The sequence below is a fragment of the Monodelphis domestica genome, chromosome 8, assembly GCF_027887165.1.
Source record: "Monodelphis domestica isolate mMonDom1 chromosome 8, mMonDom1.pri, whole genome shotgun sequence".
Classification (NCBI taxonomy): domain Eukaryota; kingdom Metazoa; phylum Chordata; class Mammalia; order Didelphimorphia; family Didelphidae; genus Monodelphis; species Monodelphis domestica.
The window spans coordinates 251,198,718-251,220,718 of NC_077234.1; the positions used below are offsets into that span (position 1 = coordinate 251,198,718).

The 22,001-nt window shown below is 36.7% G+C and overlaps 1 protein-coding gene across 3 annotated transcripts in view; it reads left to right on the plus strand.

Annotated features, from left to right (window-relative positions):
- VGLL3 (vestigial like family member 3) overlaps positions 1 to 10,134 on the plus strand; it is a 62,203-nt gene extending 52,069 nt beyond the window's left edge. For all 3 annotated transcript variants that reach the window (XM_007500739.3, XM_007500740.3, XM_007500742.3), the window contains exon 4: positions 5,682 to 10,134. In XM_007500739.3, coding sequence (XP_007500801.1) covers positions 5,682 to 5,725 — 44 coding nt within the window. In that variant the 3' untranslated portion in view covers positions 5,726 to 10,134. The remainder of the gene's footprint in view (positions 1 to 5,681) is intronic.
- Positions 10,135 to 22,001: the final 11,867 nt, after the last annotated feature.

Below are 22,001 nucleotides of genomic sequence, written 5' to 3' on the forward strand. Positions count from 1 at the left end.
TTGGAAAAAGACTTCATAAAGAAACAAACCAGTTGCAGAGATGGGTGAAAACGGGTATCTTGTTCGGTAGCCACCCAGCACACACCACCAAACTAGTACTCCCAATCTGGCCAAGATAGTTAACATGTTACATGATATGACCCATTTATTTACTATATCTTAGTAGGGAACCGCTCTATAATATAGGGATGGGGTAAGGCAAACACATTGGACTGTTTTCTTTCTAGTACTCGATAGCATGAACCTATCCATCTTTTACTTGAATTGAACTAAAGTAGCCCTTCACCTCCTACAAATGCTTACCAGACTCTCATTCTTCTGTGGCGAGGAACTGTTTTTTGTCATCAAGCCTCAATCATGATGTATCCTAAGAAAAGGGAAGTTTACTGCTAGAAGATTTTATGAAAGGAAGCTGTAGGGAAAGGAAGAGCCTCCATTAGTGCCTTAAATGATTTCAGATTTGACAACTTTTGGACATGACCCCATCACTTCCGAAGTGTCCATATTGCCAGAAGAGAGTATATTATCCCTAATATCCTACATGATCTCCTAATTCTCATATGGTAATAGAATACACATTTTGGCGCACCTTCTTAGAAAGGCTCTGTCTTTACACAAGAGGTCATTGTTGACTATTGCTTGTGTTACAGTCCATGGAAGTAAAACCTTGAGGCCTTATAAAGCAGAGGTCTAAGTCAGGAGGCACCCATAGCCAAAGAGAAATAAAATACAGAACAATGAGCATCTGATCAGGACAATTTAAGCCCCTGTGTACATTGATTTTCTCTGTGTTGGTGAAGAGAAAGAATTTGTAATAATAAGACAATGATGAAGAAGAAGGCTCTGTCAGGCACATTTGTAGGTGTCTGTAAACATTGTGCTATATTTAAAATTTACAACACTAACTCATTATTTGTGTTTGTATTGGTTTTGAATGATCTTTTGTTTTAGATGACTTTTTCTGCATATATTCCTTTTCCCTAAACAACTAGCAACTCAATTTAACAGATTGAAAAGAAAGAACAGCATTGCTCATCAAAACTAACCAATATATTGAATTTATGATTGCAGATTTAATATTCCACAAGTATAGCATGCCACCTAAAATTGAAAAGCTTTTGTATAAACACATTTCCATGTAATAAGATAGGAAAGGAAATCATTAATTGGGGAAAACAAATCATTGTATCAACATCTGATGTCCAAGGTATAGAGAGAACAAAGTTTCATTTTAGAGCTATAGAATACTAGCAATTAATTGTTAAAAAGCAACTATGAGCTACTATTACCTGCCTAGAATGAATTGCCAGGTGGATCATGACTGAATAAGTATTATGGGCAAAAAAAAAGTCACCAGCAGGCTGTTATTTTTATTTAATGGAATTAAGAAGAAGAAAAAAAAGCTACCTGGTATTAGCAGCAGCACTCATGAATTTTATTTCTAGCATTGAACAAATTGATGTACTCTTCAAATATGGAAACACTAAACCATTCAGAAGACATTTTGATAATGAGAAAAATATTTATGCACTCAGCAAACTGTCAGTGCAGGTAGTTTGAATTGGATAGGTTGTTCAATTGGGATAGTTTCAAGACTGCAAATTATTTTTGCCACGAATTGATTTTAAAATGAATACAGGAAACTTAGATTGAAATGCACAGGGTCCATTATTTGAGAAGAGGATGGAACAAATTGTTGTTTCTGTTATCCATATGTGGGAACAGACTCCCTGAAAGACAATCCTGATGCTTTCTTCACTCAGATAGTGCTGACTTTTGGTCCAGAGATGGTGTTTGTAATGATGTCAAATACTCTCCATCTCACCTTTCTCCTTGTCTTTTTCCTGGTTCCGTAGTGGGCTTTTTAGATCACTTTATTGTCTCCTTTACATGTAGTTATTGTGTCTGTTTTCATAATAATTGCTTGTTGTCTTATGAAATACTTTGACAATTTTAGGAGGGGAAAAGGATTTTTTGTAGCTGTTTTGGGAACATGTAAAAGTTAAAGCTACCCTTTAAAGAGTGAACAGTGATAAAACAATCTGCTACTCACATTCCAAACTTTAGATGGAACAATAAAGCAAATTGTCTTAATCAGCAAAGCCATAACTTAGTATACTTTAAAAAAAAACAACAAAACAAGTTCAATTTTTACCTGAACTTGTATGGTGTTTAGAGTTTGGATTATAAAGCCACAAACAATAGAAAAAGCTATCACAGAAATTAAACACATTTTCAGTGTCTGAGCCCTGTTTGAGTCATTTCAGTCTTCTTGTGACCCTATTTGTTTGGATTTTTTTTAGCAAACATACCAGAGTGGTTCGCCATTTTCTTCTCCAGTTCATTTTACAGATGAGGAAACTGAGGCAAACAGAGTTAAATTAATTGCCCAGTGTCCCACAGATGATAAGCATCTAAGGTCATATTTGAACTCAGATCTTCCTGACTCTAGGCCTGGTGCTCTTTCCAGTATGCCACTTACTCACCCCAGTCATACTCCAGTTATAAAGATTAAGAAATGGTAGTTTTATTTGTTTAATTTTGTTTTATAATTATTTTCATAGAGTTTCTGGGTTTGTTTTTCGCAGGTATACTCTTAGGTATTTTATTTTGTCTATGGTTATTTTAAATGGGTTGTCTCTTACTATATTGTTATCTTGCAAGAATTTGTTGGTAAGATATTGACATGATGATTTATGTGGATTTTCTTTATATTCTGCTACTTTGCTATAATTAATAAGAGTTGCAACTACTTTTTTAGTTAAAAATCTAGGTTTTTCCATATATCATCATTTATAAATAGACAGAATTTTATTATCTCTGACTTGTGATTTCTTCACTTTCTTTTTCTTCTCTTATTGCTATTGCTAGCATTTCTAATACAATATTAAATAATATTGTGATAATGGGTAGCCTTGTTTCACTACTGATCTTATAAGGAAGGCTTCTAATTTATCTCCATTACAGATAATATTTGCTGATGTCTTGAAGTATATACTTATTCTAAAAAAATATATCTATACCATACTTTCAAGCAGTTTTTTTTTTTTTAATAACCCTTACCTTCCGTCTTGGAGTCAATACTGTGTATTGGCTCCAAGGCAGAAGAGTGGTAAGGGCTAGGCAATGGGGGTCAAGTGACTTGCCCAGGGTCACACAGCTAGGAAGTGGCTAAGGCCAGATTTGAACCTAGGACCTCCTGTCTCTAGGCCTAGCTCTCAACACACTGAGCTACCCAGCTGCCCCCTCAAGCAGTATTAATAGGAATGAATATTATATTTTGTCCTGGGTTTTTCTTCATCTATTGATATGATCATATGGTTTTTGTTATTGATGTAATTAATTTTACTGATACTTTTCCTTATATTAAACCATCTCTGCATACAGTGTATAAATCCTTTGTTTAATGTTGTAGTGATAAATAGAAATAAACAAAACCTAATTATATATATATATATATACACATCTTTTTAATACATTTATTTTAAAAATATTTTCCATGATTATATGATTCATATTGTCTCCCTTCCCTCTTCCCTCCCACTTGCCAGAGCTGACATGCAATTCCACTAGCTTATACATGTATTATCACTCAAAACCTATTTCCATATTATTTGTTTTTGTAATAGAGCAATCCTTTAAACCAAACTCCCCAATCATATACCCATATAAACAAGTGATAAATCCTATGTTTTTCTTCTGTATTTCTACTCCCACAGTTCTGTCTCTAGATATGGATAGCATTCTTTCTCATAAGTACCTTGGGATTATTCTAGGTCATTGCACTGCTGCTAGTAAAAGTCTATTTACATTTGATAGTCCCTAGTTTTTCCATTACTGTGTACAAGGTTCTCCTGGTTCTGCTCATTTCACTCTGCATCATTTCATGTAGGTCTTAACATTTCTTACAGAAATCAAGCGATTCACCATTCCTTATAGCACAATAGAACTCCATCACCAACATATACCACAATTTGTTCCCCATTCCCCTATCTAAGGGAATCCCCTCATTTTCAAAAAATTTTTGCCACCACAAAAAAGCACAGCCATGAATATTTTTGTACAAACTGGTCCATCCTCATTTTTAAAAGTTTCTTTGGGATACACACCTAATAGTGCTATGGCTGGATCAAAGGGCATGCATTCTTTTAGAGCCCTTTGGGCATAGTTCCAAATTGCCTTCCAGAGTGGTTGGATCAATTCACATCTCCGCCAGCAATGCATCAGTGTCCCAATTTTGGCAGGTCCCCTCCAACATTTATTATTTTCCTTTACCATCATATTGGCCAATCTGCTAGGTGTGAGGTGTACCTCAGGGTTATTTTAATTTGCATTTCTTTAATTATAAGAGATTTAGAACACTTCTTCATGTGCTTCTTGATAGTTTTGATTTCTTTATCTGAAAATTGCCTATTCATATCCTTTGACCATTTGCCAATTGGGGAATGGCTTGATTTCTTGTAAATTTGACTTAGTTCTTATATATTTAAGAAAGTAGGCCTTTCTCAGATAAATTTGTTATAATCCCCCCCCCCAAGTTTGTTGCTTCCCTTCTAATATTGATTGCATTGGTTTTGTTTGTACAAAAACTTTTTAAATTTAACCATCAAAATTATTCATTTTACATTTTGTAATGTTCTCTGTCTCTTGCTTGGTCTAAAATTCTTCTCTTCCCCATGGAGCTCACATATCTTTTGGTTAAATGATGCCTTCTCTAGTGTAGGGGAAGGAGGAAGAATAGGAGGTACCTGGGAATTTTAATGTCACAAACAAATTAATGCATTTATAAAAAAAGAAATGGTGGCTTCAGGTAGCACTTAATCTGTAGGTGTCATTATGATTTCCTTATTGTAAATAAGAGTTGTCAAACACATGGCTCACAACATTCTTAAATGTGGCCCATTCTAGTAATTGGGAAACATTTACCAAAATAAACAAAAAATACGATAAAATACAGGTAACATCACATTTTAAAACTGTCAGTATGCCACCCAGGGGAATCCTTATATACTGATTAGAGACTTTGATACCACTGGTTTAAACTAATCAATTCACAGGGTTAACCACATATTGTGATATCCATGTGTTTTATTTCTCTTTTTTCCACATATAGTTTCTTACACATTAGATCTTGAATCTGCGTTAACACGCAGATGGAGGCACAGGTGTTTATTTAAGGAGCCCGTGCTCAGTAAGAATCCAGTGAATAGGGGTGCGGGCTTTGGGGATATTTTACTCAACAGATCTGATAACTTCATTGTCAGTTCCAGTTTGACAGCTCTAGTTTACATGCTGAAGCTAAACAACAACATCACTTTACAGTGTGTAAAGAACTTTATCTCATTTAACCCCACAATAATCCAGTAAGGTTGGTAGCAGTATTTATTTCCCTCATTTTAAAAAGAAAGCAACTGAGTCAGAGAAATTAAATGACTTGGGTAGAGGTGCACAACTCTTCATATTAGAGGCAGGGTTTCCACCCAAGTCAAGCACAATATTCACCATATATATTCACTATAAAATAACGCCACAGTCCCTAGAGGACAATGGCTGGCAGTTATGCCTTTTTATAATTTTATTTGCTTATTTTTCACATTTCCAAATCAATATAGTACTGTACAATTTTAAGAATACTTTATTTTAACTGTTTTTCCTCCTCTCTTCTTGTCCTACCTATGTAGGTCTGCAGCACCAGGACAAGAGCAAGGACTCTCCTTGGTTCTGAAACACACAATATTAACAAGTGAAGCTGGATTCAGAATCAAAGGACAACTGGCATGGAGCTGTCACCAGTGTTTCCTTATTTCTGCATGAGGACAAGATCCATATACATGGAAAGAGAAGATGGAAAGTCAGCCATTTTGGTTTTGGTTTTGGAGCCTTTTCTTGAGAAGGCTTAATGGGGCCTAGAACATTGAAAAAACAAAACAAAACAATCTTTGTTTGATTCTTTCCCCCAACTGAGCCTGTGCAACTCTCTTCCTCTTTACTCTTTTCAACAGCATGGTTTATTTTCCATTCAATTTTGATCTGTTTTTCCTTTGAAACAAACCACCTTGTTTTCCAGGAAAAGCCAAGCCACAATGGTGATGCTCATCCTTTCAGGAATACAATTTTGTAGCTCTCTGTGCATCTATTTTTGTAGAAATACAGAAAGTGTGGTCTCGCATCGATGGGCTATTTTAGAGGGATGTATTTTTTTTAAAAAAATTATAAAAATTGTGAAGTTCTGTTTAAAGAACTTGCTCTCAGAGAAGCACTGGCAACGCTGTATAAATGCTTACTTGTAGATATCGGTGATGTGATGTGTCTCTATGTTTTCCAGGTTACCTCAAGTGTTTGATACTTTTCCTCTGAAGACGGTAGCGCCATTGCCAAGCCCAGCCAGTCCAATGTTGTTTTCACATGACACTGCTTTGAAAGGTTGATAGTTTCAACCCTTGCTGTAGGTTGTACAGCTAGTAGGTGCAGACATGGTTTCAGAGCAAAGTTGGTCAATGCTCATGATATAGCAACAAAACGAATATTCCTTTTCTTTGGCGTTGGCTGAAGAGTTTGTCTGTAGAAGCATCATTCCCAGCTCCTCCAGCCTGCATAAGTGTATCCAGAATTCATATATGCCTACTAGAGGAAAAAGATCACTTTATCCACGGTGATCCATCAATGCCAGCGAATCCGCTCTGTGGTTTCTGATGATCTAGTCTTAGTTTAAAAATAACTGCTTTAAATGGGTGGGGGGTTTTCTCCCTGGTGAGGGATCTGGAGGAGGAACAAGCACGTTTTGTAATGAAGGTACTCAACAACCCCGAAGCTGTGAGCTCAATAGCTATTTCAGAGAGTACTCCAAAATCCAGGCACTGTTTTTTTCCAGCTGAAACGGAGACATAACTGTGGCGTAGTAGATGGAAAACTGGTCTCAAAATCCAGAAGGCTCACCTCTGGGTCCTGGAATAAGTTCCCTAGCTTCTCACCGCTCTCAGGAGCTTTCGAAAACTCTGACATTTGTGAGGAGAAGGTGCTGACTTGCATTTATAGAGGGATTGTCTTCACTGGAGTTCCCTTTGTCAGTGAAACCATAGGTCTGGTTCCTAGCTATGTCATCTGTTTTATTTCCAACATGACTTTTGCAGCTCTTGAAATGTACTGTTTTCGTTCTATCTTAAGTGAGGCGTACCCATGGGGTATGATCTAAAGCAAGCAAGAATTTTATTTGGATTGCTAATTAGCTGATTTGGAAGGTGTTAATAAGCTGAAAGTTTGAGGATTCTGGAGGGAGAGGCACAGATTAAATCAGATGAAATTTCATGTTTATGGCACTAATTTGTACAGATTATAGACCGGCATTGAGTCAACTACCAGAGTGATGTTTTTGGAGTTTGCAAAAGTAAACTAGGCATTAGGATTCTTGATTGTTTTCAATGGTTACAAAGGTAAGACTTGTTACTGTAGTCTTTGGTGGCTTCCAGAGATGAGCAAAGTTCAAAAATCAGCTCCAACCACCTCTAAGTTTTGTTTGCTGAGAAGGTTTCTCATTTTCCCCTCTATGAAATTCAAAGTACGATAATAAATGACCACTTTAAAGCTCGAAGCATATATTTTTGTGTATGTATATATCTTAGTATATTAAGCAACACCATAAACCTATCTAGACTGGGTTTTCATAGCTGATTTTCAGCTCTTTATTTTAGGGATCTCTTCTTTTCCTGCATATCTCCTACGTCTCCTTTCTCTTCCCTCTGGTTTCCTCTGTCTTATTCCCAATTTGTTTCCTCTTAACTGGACACAACCTTAACACAATATGCCCCTGTAAATGACCATCAGTTCTTCATGGTACATGGCCCAACTTTAGGGTATCCTCCATAGATGGGGGATAGGCATTAGTAGTAATAGCTAGCATTTACATAGCGCTTTAAGTTTTGGGAAGTGCTGTACATATATTAATTCCATTATTGGGCTTATTTTACATATAAAGAAACGGAGACTGAGAGTAAGTGATGCTAGTAAATATCTGAGGAGGGACTTGTACTCCCTCCCAGCTCAGTGTTTACCCACTCAGCCACCTGACTGTCTCCTACTCAGAGGGATTTGACCTGCCCTTAAGGAAATTAGAGTCTGGCTAACTGTAGGATTCTGTGATTCAGAATGGCAGGTGGAAGCTATATTCTGAAGCTATATTCCCTAACCATTTGCACATGTCTTTTCATTTTTCAACATCCATTTGAATTGAATTTCTACTCAGTCCTGAGAAGTTCAAAGATTTACATTAGAAATGATTATAATATATTACTAGTTGATCATCGGACTGTCATTTGGGCAAGGTAGGCAGTGCTCCTGAAGGCCTTGTCTCTATTCCATAAAATACAGACATTATTCAGACTCTGGTTAGGGTAGGAAGTCCCACTCACACATATTGGCTGTATAACCCTGGGTAATCGTTTACTCTCTCCATGTTCTAGGCAACTCACTGAGGTGATGGGGTGCAGCAAAGGTGACAATCGGCATTGGTAGAGGAAAATTCCTCATCTTGGAAATCCTAGATCTGCTCATATGCTATTTCATGGTTGTTTTCTGCAAATCAAGCTTTTGGAACTCCATGAATTTCCATTATGTCCCCAGCTGAAGGAAATTAAATTTAAAATCCATACTGTTATCTGGCTCAAGTACATCCATTCCTAAAGGAATAAATTAACCCTTTCAGGGCTAATGATTACATAGATTTTAATTTCATATACCTTTATTCATCAAGGACTCAAGTTCTGCTCAAGTAGTTCATGCAATCAGTTGACTTAGAATATGAAGATTTATGATTCTTTCTGCATTATGTTTTAGGTTTTCTTGGCAGCTGTGATAAAAAAAAAAAGTTGCATTTGAAGTTGGCCATCAGTTTACTTACCTGCAAGCTTGAAAAAAAGTAGTAAGATTTGGTAAAAAAAATCCATATGAGAGGGGGAAAACATAATCTCAGTCAGCAAATTTACTTACGTGTAGGGGGGGAAAAGAAACTATTAGAAGCAGATGTGGAAAATGTGTCTGTTATTGAAGATGGAAAGAGTTCACCACTACCATTGCAGTGACAAAGGGGTATTGATGGCAGTTAAAAATACTGTGATTGATCACCTTTTCAAGTAGAGAGGAGGAGGCAAAGGTCTTTAAAAGCATAGCTGAAAGTACCGTGCCAGTTTTAATGCATAGTATAAGCAAATACTCAACCCTTGTATTCTGCAGGGCTATAGATAGGAACATCTTTCTAAAGGGAGTCATTCCTCGTATATGTTACTTACCTTGGTGTTCGTCATTATCTTTGGGGAAACATCATTTTTCACTGTAATAAATAACATGTAACTTTAAAAGCCCTTTTAGCCCCATGCTAAAAATACCTCTCTTGGAAAATTTCACTTATGTGACATTACCATTCATACAACAGTTTGAAGTCTAAAAATCTTTGGATGGGCTTTTTCTCCTTGGACCTTTCTGCGAATTAATTGCCCCAAAGCTATGCTTTCCAGTATGATACAAATCCTGCTGATCTTTCTGAGAAGGTATTCACTTCTTTTTGGCTTTTATTTCTATAGTACGGGGGTGGTTTTTTTTTTTTGGGGGGGGGGGGTGATGCTTTGTCTTAAAGTGTCCAAAAGTTGCATTCACCAGTTCTCTCTTCATACCTGTCAGTGAAATGGCTATGCACCAATAATTCAGTATGACTCCTTGCTTCCTAACAATTCCAAAAGCATGAATCCTGGATCATTAAGTGTTACGTACCAATGCCCTTGGGACACAACTGAAGCTATCTAGGAGAGCAAAGGACTATTTCGTAGAAAATAGCATTTTTGGAAAAGACAATCCAGGAAAGATATATTTTGTGAATGACTTCTCTTTTAATAGCAGAATTTCTCACTTAATTTTATAGAACATAATCAACCCCAGAAACTTTCTTTTGGCCTCTGGATTAATAGAGTACATTTCTTTATGTGATAGGACAATAATCAATAATCGCTAATCACTAACCAAGACCTATTTTGATTTCTGAAGATATTTACAATCTTGAACGAAATTAAAGCTGATTCACGCATGATAGTCCACACATGCAATTTTTAAAAAGCTGCACTATGTGGTGAGATTTTTCTTGGCAGTCTTTTAAAGAAAAATGGTCACTAGATTTTTTTATCTTTAAATACTAGGGCAAGAGAATTGCAATTGGTAAAAGGGATGGCTAACTAGCAGTGGGAATTCTAGAATTTACATGATTGAATTGGAAAGCTGCAAACTCATATCGGGAACATATTTAGCAATGTTGGCAGGCAAAGTTATTCCCAGTTAGGTAAGTCTACAAGCAGTTTTCATACTCGTTGAAGTTCGCATTTCTAGGGTGGAAGATTTGCACATCTCAGTGGCACTAAATGAATGAAATCACATTAATATGATTTTTGGTCTCAAAAAGTTAAAAATGATGGTATTTTCACAAACAAACAAATACTACCCCACTTCCCCCAGCCCCTACCAGTTCTGATCATCACTTCAATTAAACTGCCATTAATATGTGTAAATGATATGAAATGATGAAGAACTTTGTATTAAAAATGTCATGTTTAATAAATAATTTAATGTGAATTCTAATGATTATATTTTAATGTAGCATTTTATGTTGTTCTGTATTTCTTGACAATTAGCTAATGCACTCTTACTTCCTTCCTTCATATTCAACAAAAGAATTCATAAAAATCTTTATAAACTGCAGTGTCTTGTTCTTATTTTTTTAAATAAGATTAATTCTATGAACCAAGGAAATTATATGATGTAGTGAAGGATTGTTATGAAAGAATTCTTAAAACTAGAAGAGTAAAGTTCAATTATTTCGTGAGGTCTTATAACTAAAGTTTTCCCATAAGAATACTTTCAGAGTTATCAGCTGACTCATTGGGAGGTGTTTTTACATTTATTAATTTTTCCTAATATCCTCTGTGGCCACAGGAGCTCACCCCAAAGTGTCACTCTTCTTTTCCTATAGTTTAATGATACAAAAGAAGGAAATTGAGGTATTAATGAGTCAAAGCCCCCAGGGAATTTGATTTCAGAGAATAATAGCATTTGGAACTGGCAGGGAACTTAAGTTTGCAAACCACAGTCCTGTTTTTACACAGGAAGACATTGAGGCCCAAAGAAATTAAGGGACTGGTTTAAGGTCACAAAAAATAAAGAATTGTATGAATCTGTATGTTGGAAAAAGTTGGGAAATGTAGTTTAGAAAAGTCTACATGTTCTGGCATAATTAAGGAAAGGTTGCCCCCAATTCCCCTTCCTTAAATTCTACTAATGTGGATGGATTTTAGTCATGTTTCCAGAACCAGGCAGAAGGGGTTTCAGAAGTCAACTAGTCGATTCATTTTACAGACAGGAAAATTTGGGGTCAGGGAGATTAAGTGGTAAACTTAACAAAGAGCCAACTAGCAGTGTGGGGCAGAGTCAGCATTCGAACCCACATATTCTGGTTATAAATTCTTGTCACTGTTCCATGAGGAGTCAGCATTCCAAAAGTGTGAATATTTAGGCACTAGTGGAGCATGATTTTCCTAAAAAAGAGCGAAGGAAATTGTGTTGTCTTTCTCTTCCTTCAGTTCAATGGTCCCAACTGAAGAAAACTCAACTCCATTTCGGTTTCAAATGGTCTCTGATGGATGGCTCAGAACCCAAAGGGTTACACTGTATTTATGTGAGACAGGCGCTAAGAAGGGTGGAGACCAAGACATCTGTTGAGAATTCTTCATAGCTGAAGTGTGTTTTCTCAGGGGACGACCAACTACTATTTAATTGTTTTGCTTCCTTTTTTGGAAATGTATGCCCATTCTGTAATGTCCCAAATTTCCAAACATCCTTTTTGACCTCCTCATAAACAATTGATAAAGTTGATAAGAAAGCTGTAAAGCTTTGCACTTTCACCCTAGCTCAATCCGTACATCTGCTATGAGTTAGCCAGGAGAGGGGAAAAAATAAATTTAAGAGAAAAGCAAAAAAAAAACAAAAAGCCACCAAAACACATTTTGATCCACTTAATGTGTAAAGCAAGTATCCATGTCTTGGAATTTTGCTAATCAATACATAATCTGTGGGTCTGAGCTAGCACATATGTAGTAGTGAAACACAAATATTTGATTTTCCATACCAAGTTTGGCTATGGCTGAATGAAAGGCACTGGCATTGATCTTTCTCTTTACACTTATATAAGAAAGAGACTATTTGTAGAGAGCCAAATATAGCAACAGAGGATTTTGTATCTTGCCAAAAAATACAAAATCTGTTCCCCTTTAAGCATGACATTCTATCCTTTTCTTGTGGATCAAGCTAAAAGGAAAATATAGCTTTAAATGACCCCACTCCTTCTGTTGGAAGCTCCCTAATCTTTTTCAAATGGGCCATCTGTGGTTTCGTGGATTATGTGTTTCAAAAAGGAATATGGCAACATGAGAGATCTGTCCAGTTCTGTCATTTCCCTATTCATAAATTACAGCCAAGTAACAGAATGTGGACAGCAAGAAAGTCAATCACCTTTAAATGAACTGGGTGTCCTCCACTCCCAGACTACTGCCATCTCAATCACTACCACCACTGGCGATAACAACAGCAGCAACAACCAACTGGCCATGTTTTGCCTTAAAAAACGACTATTAATTGATTGTTTGATTGATTGATTGCATCAGCCTTAAATCTTGGTTCTGTTTTTACTTTAGATAGTATTTTCCTGGGTTGAGAACTCACATCACGCTCTAAGGTGGTTAAGCAAGGAATGACTCTTCTGCTCTGCACATGATGGGAAGTATATTGAAAACAGTTCTGTACACGTCACCAAGCCCAGAGATTTCCACTGTGACTGCTTTACCAGACATCTCAGTGTGGGATTTTAAAATAAACACAAGGCTGTTTGGAAATACTTGATGTATGTAAATATGCAAAACATGCAGGACAGTTCTAACAGCTGTAGGGTGTATTCTCTCATCCCTGAATGGAATATTTTGGTGGCAGTGATGGTTATTTTTTCCATCTTTGTCATTTTTATTTGCCCTCTTTCATCCCTCCCTTCTTCTAATACCATACACATATATAATGCCCCCCTTTCCCTCCTTTCCCCTCTAACAAGCCTTTTCCAAAAGAATCATTTGACTGGATTCCCACTGGAAAAGGTGGGTGGTGTCTGGAAGGAATTTTTCTGAGTTACATGATGTTGTAAAGACAGTCTGAGATTCAGGGAACTTGTTTGGACTTGGGCTAAAACCAAAACTTCCGCATAACCCAGATGCTTTGTGGGCCAGATTCCTTTGAAGCTTGTCATCAGAATGGGGAGGAAAGTCTTATTGGAAATGGCCCTTAAATAGTGATGACCCCCAACCAGCAAAGAACCATTATTCTAGGTTTGTTATCTGGTACCCAAAAACTCAGGGAACTCATCCAGTCTTGGAAATGAGCATGTCCTCCTGAACCTAGAGTCAAAGAAAAATGAGAGAGGCCCTGAAATAATATGACATGAGGTCCAACAATAACCAGACACCTGGTATTGGGCCGAAGCAACTCAATCCAATCTGACTATTCTCTTTGAATTTAGTTTTCATAGAAATCTTTTCGAGGCTGAAAGTTTGAAGGGGAGATTTTAAAAAACAGAATTTGAGAGTTCAAAGAGTCCTTAACATCCATCTTGTCAAATCCATACTAAAAAGGAAGCAAGTGGACATCCAACCTCGATTTGAAGATATCCAGAATCAAATAAGATACTATTTATAAAAAGTGCTTAGCACAGTACCTGGTACATAGTAGGTACTATATAAATGCTTATTCACTTCTTGCCTTCCCTTCCATCAAAAGGTACCACCAAGATTTTGGATAATTCTTATTGACAGGAATTTTATTTCCTGACATCAAGCCACATATTTTCCTCTAAGCAGCTTGTACCCATTTCTCCTGTTCCTGCTTTAATATGCCAAATAGAAGTCTAAATCTTTCATATGGTAGCTTTTCAAATCCTTGGAGAGAGCTATGATTTCCCCCCTACCTTTCTAACCCTGACCTTTCTAACAGTGAACTATAGGAGTTAGTTTTGTAAGGAGCCCTGGTTCTAGTCTCATTTTAGTTACTAAGTGTTTCATCGCTACCCAGATGCCACAGTTCCTCTCTGTAACTCTTTTGTAAAAAAAAGGTGGTAACAATTGCCTTGCTGAACTTGCTGAGGAGGCTTAAACAGAGGTAAGTGCTTTGGGAAAAGCTTTAAATGTCCATGGTCCTGTAAATTATTTTTATGTCTGGAGGTAATTGCTATATAGAGACATTTGTGGTCTCAGTCTAATAAAGGAAGAGGGGAAGGCACTGGGAATAGCTAGAAAGAGGCTGTGGGAATTGTGGGCACAGTCAATAAGTGTGTGGCAGACCAAAAAGCTTTCTGACACACTTGGAAATGTTAGAAAACTTTTTGAGGCAAGGCTGGATAGTCCTGCTACTTTATAGGACCATCCATTTTATATTGCTATGATATACTTTGGAAAAGGAAATGATCAATTATTGTCTAAAGGCCTTTTACATCATTAATTTGCTTTGGCAGGCATTCTGGTAATCCATTCATCTGAGCATGATTCATGGACTTAAACAGAAGTCAGAAGCAAGCAACTAGCACAATGCTAAATGCAGGCAAAACCAGTTCTTGCTTAAAATGTATTTCCTGAGACACAGTAAGGAAGCTGGTCAGTGGATTAGAGAGTATGAGAGAATAAGATATCAAAAGACAGCTGTGAAGGATTAAAAAATGGAAGGACTTTCTACATGATGGTGGAGGCTCTAGGAAGCCCCCAGAATTTGTCGAATATGGGAGTGACCTGTTCAGACTGATGCTTCAGGAAGACCACGTGGGAAAGTGGAAGACATGGAAGTGGAAAGAGCCTTGAAGCAAGAAGGTCAAACCATTTATTACCAAAGTCCACTTAGGAGGTACTGATCTGAGCCAAAGTGATGGTAGTTCCAAAAGAGAGAAAGGGCCATGTAGGAGAAATGATTGAGGGCAGGATTAGTAGGACCTGGCAAAATATTGGCTATGGGGAGTGGGGGAGAATAAGAAGTCAAGCATGGCATTTAGTTACTAAAAAGGGAGGGGAGCCTTTGATAGTATGAAACAAGCTAGAAAGATTCTTGGTTTTGGAGGAAAGAGATTGAGTTCAGTTAGCGATATGTTGAGTTTAAGATGTCTGTGGGACAAGTTCAAGATATCTAAGAGACACTTCAAGATGGAAGACTGGCTGGCAGTGAGGAGGGAAGGAGGGGCTGGATAAATAAATATGAAGAATTATCTGCACGGAGATGATAACTTGAATAATTAGTGGCTGATGAGATCACTAAGCAAAACATATAGAGGCAGAAGAGGTGGCCTGAGGCAGTCTTAAAGTCAGTCAGGATTAGTAAGTAAAACCTGGATGAAGATGAAACAAAGGAGATTGAGATGGAGAGAACTAAGTAGGAGGACAGCCAGGATAGGAGTCACAAAAACCTAGAGAGAAGAAAAGTATCATGGAGAAGAGGGTTATCAATGATGTCAAAGGCTACAGAAAAGTCATGTAGATTGAGGACTAAGAAAGGCCATTAGATTTGATAATCAAAAGATCATGGGTAACTTTGGAGAAATCAACTTAAATTAAATGATGAGGCTGAATGCCAGGCTGAAGAAAGTTAAGAAATGACTGAAAGGAAAAGAAGTGGAGGCCCTGATTATATACAGGCTTCTCAAGGACTTTGGTCACTAAAGAGGAGGCGAGATGTGGGACGTTAGCTACTGGGGATAGTCAGATCAAATAAGAACTTTCTGAGGATGGAATAGTAGTTAATAATAGTGTTAGTAGGCAGGGGGGAAATAGCCAGTAAATAGGGAGGGATTAAATAAGAAGGTTCAACGGCTGAGATGGCGATGCAGCAAAGCACTGTGGAGTGCTTAGGGCATGTTGGAGCACAAAGGACAACATGGCCATCCAATGCAGCTGAGGAAGTCTCCAGGTGTAACAACTTTTTGAGCGCATGGACCCAGGCTTCCAACGCCGAGAGAGGGACTGTCTCTGTGCAACGACTTTTCCACTTAAATCTCCACGCACAAGTGTCTTTGTGCACACTCATCTATACACCATAGATGAAAATACACAAAGACAAATGTCATCCTTGGTTACCGAGAGACTACTACTGTTGAAATACTAGTAACAATAATTACAATTACAATAGTCCCTCACTATATCCCAGTTCACTTATTGCGGCTTCACTGTATCGTGGGTTTAAAAATATATTTATATATATAATTTCTGTATCGGAGTCACATTTATCACCACACACTATTGGCTGATGGAATGAAAGGTGCCCAACCACAGTTCTGTGTTCTGTTTCCTGGGCACTGATTGACTCAATGACTGTATGTTAATAAGAGTGTGGAAAAGGGAGAGTGGGAAGGGTTTAAAGTCTTAAAATATATATAAATAATAAAATAAACATAATGCCACTGCTTCACAGATTTTCACCTATTGTAGGGCCTCTGGAATGTAGCTTTTGCAATAGGTGAAAGATCACTGTATTTTTATTATTATAGCAAGCATAATGTTTATCATTTACATAAAACTTCAGCATTTGAAAGTGCTTTACATATGGTATCTATTGATTCTCATAATAATCCTGTAAGGTAGGTGCTATTATTATCCCCATTTTACAAATGAGGAAACTGAGAGTCTAACTGATTTGCTCGAGTCACACAACCAGTAAGCATCTAAGGCAAACTTTAAACTCAAGTCTTCTCTTCCTGACTCCAAGACCAGAATTCTCTAGCCATTATGTAAATTGAGGATCTAGGGAGTTGGGTATTTGACAGAATATCAGCATCTGGGTGAGTATCATAAACAGCAGAATCTCTTGAAGGCAGAAGTTGGGGAAGAGAGAGAAACTGTGGTCAGGCACTGAACTCATTGAAGAAGAAAGGAGATTATTCTGGAGGTTGGTAATAATGGCTACCACCAGAATCCTCAATGAAAGGTAGGCAGAACAGGAGGTTGGTCCTCTGACATAATGACTTTTTGACCCTGGGCAAGTAAATAACCTAACAATGCTCTGGGAATCTCTTCAATATTATAAATTGCAGAAAATTTGCAAATCTGCTTTGGTTGAAAAAGTTTCCTTATCCAGATCTTTTTTACCAATAAAAACCCTGGACCTAATACCTATTCCTAATTTTCCTCAGTCCTAGTACATTGCCTAGTAAATTTCTTATGTCTTAGGAAATGATCTATCCTCTATAGCAGCATTGGTGAAGGTTTTAGAGTAAGAGTGCCCAGAGGGCAAATTCAAGCTCCACACCCCACCAGACCCCCATTACCCCAGAGAGTAGAGGGAGTAAGTGCCTGCTTTAGGCAGTTGGACAGGGGGATAGAGCATGCAAAAAATGACTCTAGGCATTGGGAAGAAGGGGAATGGAGTAGCAACCAAATGCTGGCTGGGCACACATGCCAGTACTTCACCAACACTACTTTATAGAAATCATAGATTCAAATTCCCTCATTTTACATATAAGACAATTAAGACCCTGAAAAATTAAAGGATTTTGCCCAAGTTCACATAGGGTAGAAAACACAAGAGTGGGAATTCACACCCATATCCTCCATCCCATAGCAGTTTTTCCACTGCACCATTAATCCTTTGAACTAATTAATTTAATGCAGCAACCACTGATTGAGCAACTACAGAGTGCCAAGCAAAGTGTTAGACTAGATACAAAATTTAGAATGCTCTTACAGTTAAAAAGTAATCTCTTTAAGTGATTAATTCTTGGACTTTTCATCTAGCTTCCAATCAAAATTATTTCTATGTAATGCCACTTCCATAATGATATATATGGAAAGATAAACAATTACTCAGGTTTTTTTTTTCTTGTCCTGGAAGAGATGTTGGGGTGAGATATGGAGTTGATGATGTAGAGACAAGTACGTTCACCTGGTGTTTAGCAAATGTTATGATGTTTAAGTCAATTACAGAATCCATTTACTTAGTAGAAAAAGTATTGAACTGGGTCTGTGAAGAGTTGATGTATTCATCTGTATCTTGCTTTTTTGGCTTTGCTCTCTCAACAAAAGCTCTTTATCTGAGAATGGACTTGGTACCACCTGAAACATAGCAAAATAACCTAGACATTCATCAACTCAATCTGTGGATTAAAGCTAGGCTGCCATAAACTTAAGGAGGATGCCTCCATGGTTTTGGGCAAGGGCAGAAGGGATTGTCTCTATTTCTTCTTATATTTATCCCAAGAGCAGCAAAGGGATTTTCCTGTCTTCCATAGCTTTAGATAAAAAGCATTCTGTTGCCTTTTATAATCATGAAAGATAAGCAGGTTCAGGATAAATGAAGTGACCTTTGGAAGTCATCAAATTGTATAATTTCATATTAAGCAGAATTTTAATGATATATTATAACTAGAACCTTATGTAATATATTCTCTTTGGTTCTTAAAAAAGTGCTATTCATTTTGATTGATAACTAAAATGATACAGGATTATTTGATTGACTTTTTGTTAACCAAATTAACTCGGATCTTTCTTGTACTTCAGCTCTTCTCCTGTCCCCACCAATTGAACCCAATTCATTTGAAACTGTGTAACTACTTTGGGAGAACCAAATTTAGACTAACAGGATAATTTAACTTAAAAAATAACAGGCAAGAAGATGGCAAGAAGTAATTTTCCAGATGAAATTCCAATTATGCTCTATTTGAAGGCTTTTTTTTAACTTCCCACAGTTTTATTTTTATATTTATAGGGTCAGGTAGAGGTGTTAGATAAAGACAATGTTAAAGACTGGAAACTGGAATTACTCCAATACCTTGAGGACTTGAATTGTCTTAAAATCATTATAATCAAGGCTTTTAATTACAGTGATTAAAATATTAAATATTTTGACCCAGCATAAGAGACAGCTATACCTGAAGGCATTGATTTATGGTTTCAAGTGTTTTAATCTTCTGGCTTCACCAAAGTTCTACATAGTATAGTAAATAATGATTAACCAGTACATTGCTAAATCCTTAACTGCTAGGTATGCTCAAACTATGAGATGTACATTTATCCAACAATCACACAATGGTTCTGGGTTGTTATGGTTATTAACTTCAAAGTTTTCCCTTTGGTGATATAAAAATAGACATATGAGGGGAAATAAATCACTAAGCCAGTCTTTCCCCTGAACAAGCACATTATCTCAATAGGCTGTTAGTATAGTGTTTTTCATAAATAATTCTCATATTTGTTTTGATTTTTGCCCCTTTCAATCCACATTAACCAAAAAATCAAAAAGGAATGTACGTTTTAAGAGAGATTGCGTGAAGACAAATATGCAGCTATAATAATTGTGTTTGGATTATTCATAATGAGATTTCCCTCATATAATGCTACCTCCCTTGTCCCAATCTAATAAAATCACTCATAATCCTGTGAAAAGAATACCACTCACTGGAACTCCCTCATCTACTTGAAGCATCCAGTCCTGGACTCAGGAGATATCAACTATAGTCTGCCATCTGCCTAAAGCTATGGTATCTTAATAGTGTTAAAATGATAGAAAAATGGCATCTTATAATTCCTTCGTGTGCAAAAATAGAAAACCAAAAAGCTCGCATTATAAATTAGTGGTTTTAACATGTGCCTATTATGGACAAATGATCTCCTATGAAAGGTAGCTATGGGTTTTTTGTTTGTTTGTTTGTTTCATTTTGTTTAGAGGAGAAGTGGGATTAAGCTTATTATTCTTTTCTTTCAGTCTTCTCCATAGCCTTTGTTAACTGTAAAGAGTTTAAGACCTTCTGGGAAGATGGTGGTAATGGAAGGAATTTCTTAACTTATTTTCCCTCAACTCTGTTTTTATTTAAGGAGCTAAAACTCTGAAACCACTTCTCAAAGAGATTAGGTATAAGAAATACATCACATGAAATTGAGGAATTGGGAGTGAGGAGTTCAGAAGATTCGATATGATCATATCCTGGACATCTTTGCTTTCTGTGGGAGAATTTTCCTTAGGAAAGGTGGCTCACGCAGAATGATTTCAGAAAAAGCTAGAAAGATCTATATGAACTGATGCAGCGTGAAATAACCAGAAGTGGGAGAACTTTGGATACAGTCACAGCACTATCATACATAGGATGATCAACTCTGAAAGGCTTAGCTCCTTTTAGCAATACAATGATCCAGGACAATTTTCAAGGACTTAAGACAAAGAATGCTATCCACTTCCAGAGAAAGAACTATTGAAGATGGATTCGAGATAAAACTATACATTTTCCACATTAATTTATTTATGGCTTCATTGTGGGGTTTTGGTTTTATATGAGTGCTGTCTTACAACAATGACTAATATGGAAGTCTGTTTTGCATGATAATAAATATATAATCTAGCTCAAATTGCTTACCAGCTACAAGAGGGAGAAAGAAAGGGCAAAAGGGAAACAATTTATATCCTATAGTTTTGGAAAATCTTGAATATTATTATTACACATAGTTTGGCAATAAAATATCTTTGAATGAAAAAAAGAGAAAATTGGCTCATAGTCATTCACTTTCTATTTAAAACCCTGTTCCCCATCCATTAGAAGGCTGAAAATGTTAAGTGAAAAGATGAATAAAGGATAATATGAGAAGAGGGAAAGATAAAAAGATACAAAAGAGATAAACAAGAGTACAAAACAGAAAATTTAGTTCATATCTGACCCTGACACAATACTTTTATGATGGACAAGTTATTTAACCTCTCATTACCTTCATTTTTAAAACTCTCAAATGGGTTAACTTTAATTGGTTATGCATTACACAATTTATAGAGTTCTTGTGAAAAAGCATCTTGCAAACAGAATAGAATGACACAGATACAAATGATTATTATGTTATAGCTGAATTAATGCTATTAACCAAAGAAAGGCCCATTAGAATGTATAAATAATGATAGTTCTTCTCATAAGGTTCCCAAGACAGAAATATAGATCCCTGTAGGAAAAAGTCAAAATCAGTATATGTGAGATTTGAGATGATAAGAATATAGGATCTGGAAGCACAGAGCTCTTGAACAGAAGAGGGTCTTTAATTGAAAACCAGCTAAGGCTATATAAAGGTTCCAGGCATGGTAGTGAAAATCAGAAAGCAGGACAAAGAATGATAAACAAGGTAGAAAGAAACAGGGCTTCTTCCATTTGGCTGCAAATGCCAATGGCTAAAGGACATCATCCTCCTTTCCTCCCCTCCCCTTCCCATATAGGAGGACTTGAAATACAACACTATATCCTCTTCTTCACTTGACCACTGCTAATGGTGTTTCAAAATTCTAATTATCATTTTTATATATTATTTTGGTTCCATTATCTGTGCCCTGTTGTTACTTGAGATCAGAGTGTGCAAGAGAGGATGACCTTTAGGGATTTTAGATTCTTAGATTATGCTTCCCAAAGTTTTGCAATAGGAGGTTAAAAGACTCCCAACTATGAAGGGAGCAGGGAGAGATCTAGTCTTACAAATGATCTTTTAATTCTCCCACACTGAATCCTAAAGCTTAAAATTGGGTTTCACTTAGGTGTCCCTTAAAAGAATGAGTTTTTGGAGCAATGAGGCTATTGAGGATATGAGTTTAAGCCTCAGAAGCTAAAGATTGTTCTTTCTATTAAAGGGAGGAAAAAAATGGAAGGGATTGAGAAGAAAGCCTCATTTCAGTTTCTGCCCATTAGGTATGGTCTGGGATGATTTCAACTGCCCTTTTTGATTATGAAAGTTAATAGAATCAATTGTAAAACTACTTTCTTTTTTTTTTTTTGAAAAATTTAAAAATAACCAAAAGACATAAACTTTTTAAAAAAATTTCTTCTGGGAGTCAAGATGGCAGCATAGAGGCACCAAAAGTTCAGACTTCTGAAAACCCTTCCTTGCCAATTACAAACTAAATGCTCCTAGGGGACTGAAAATCAAACCTAACAACAAGAT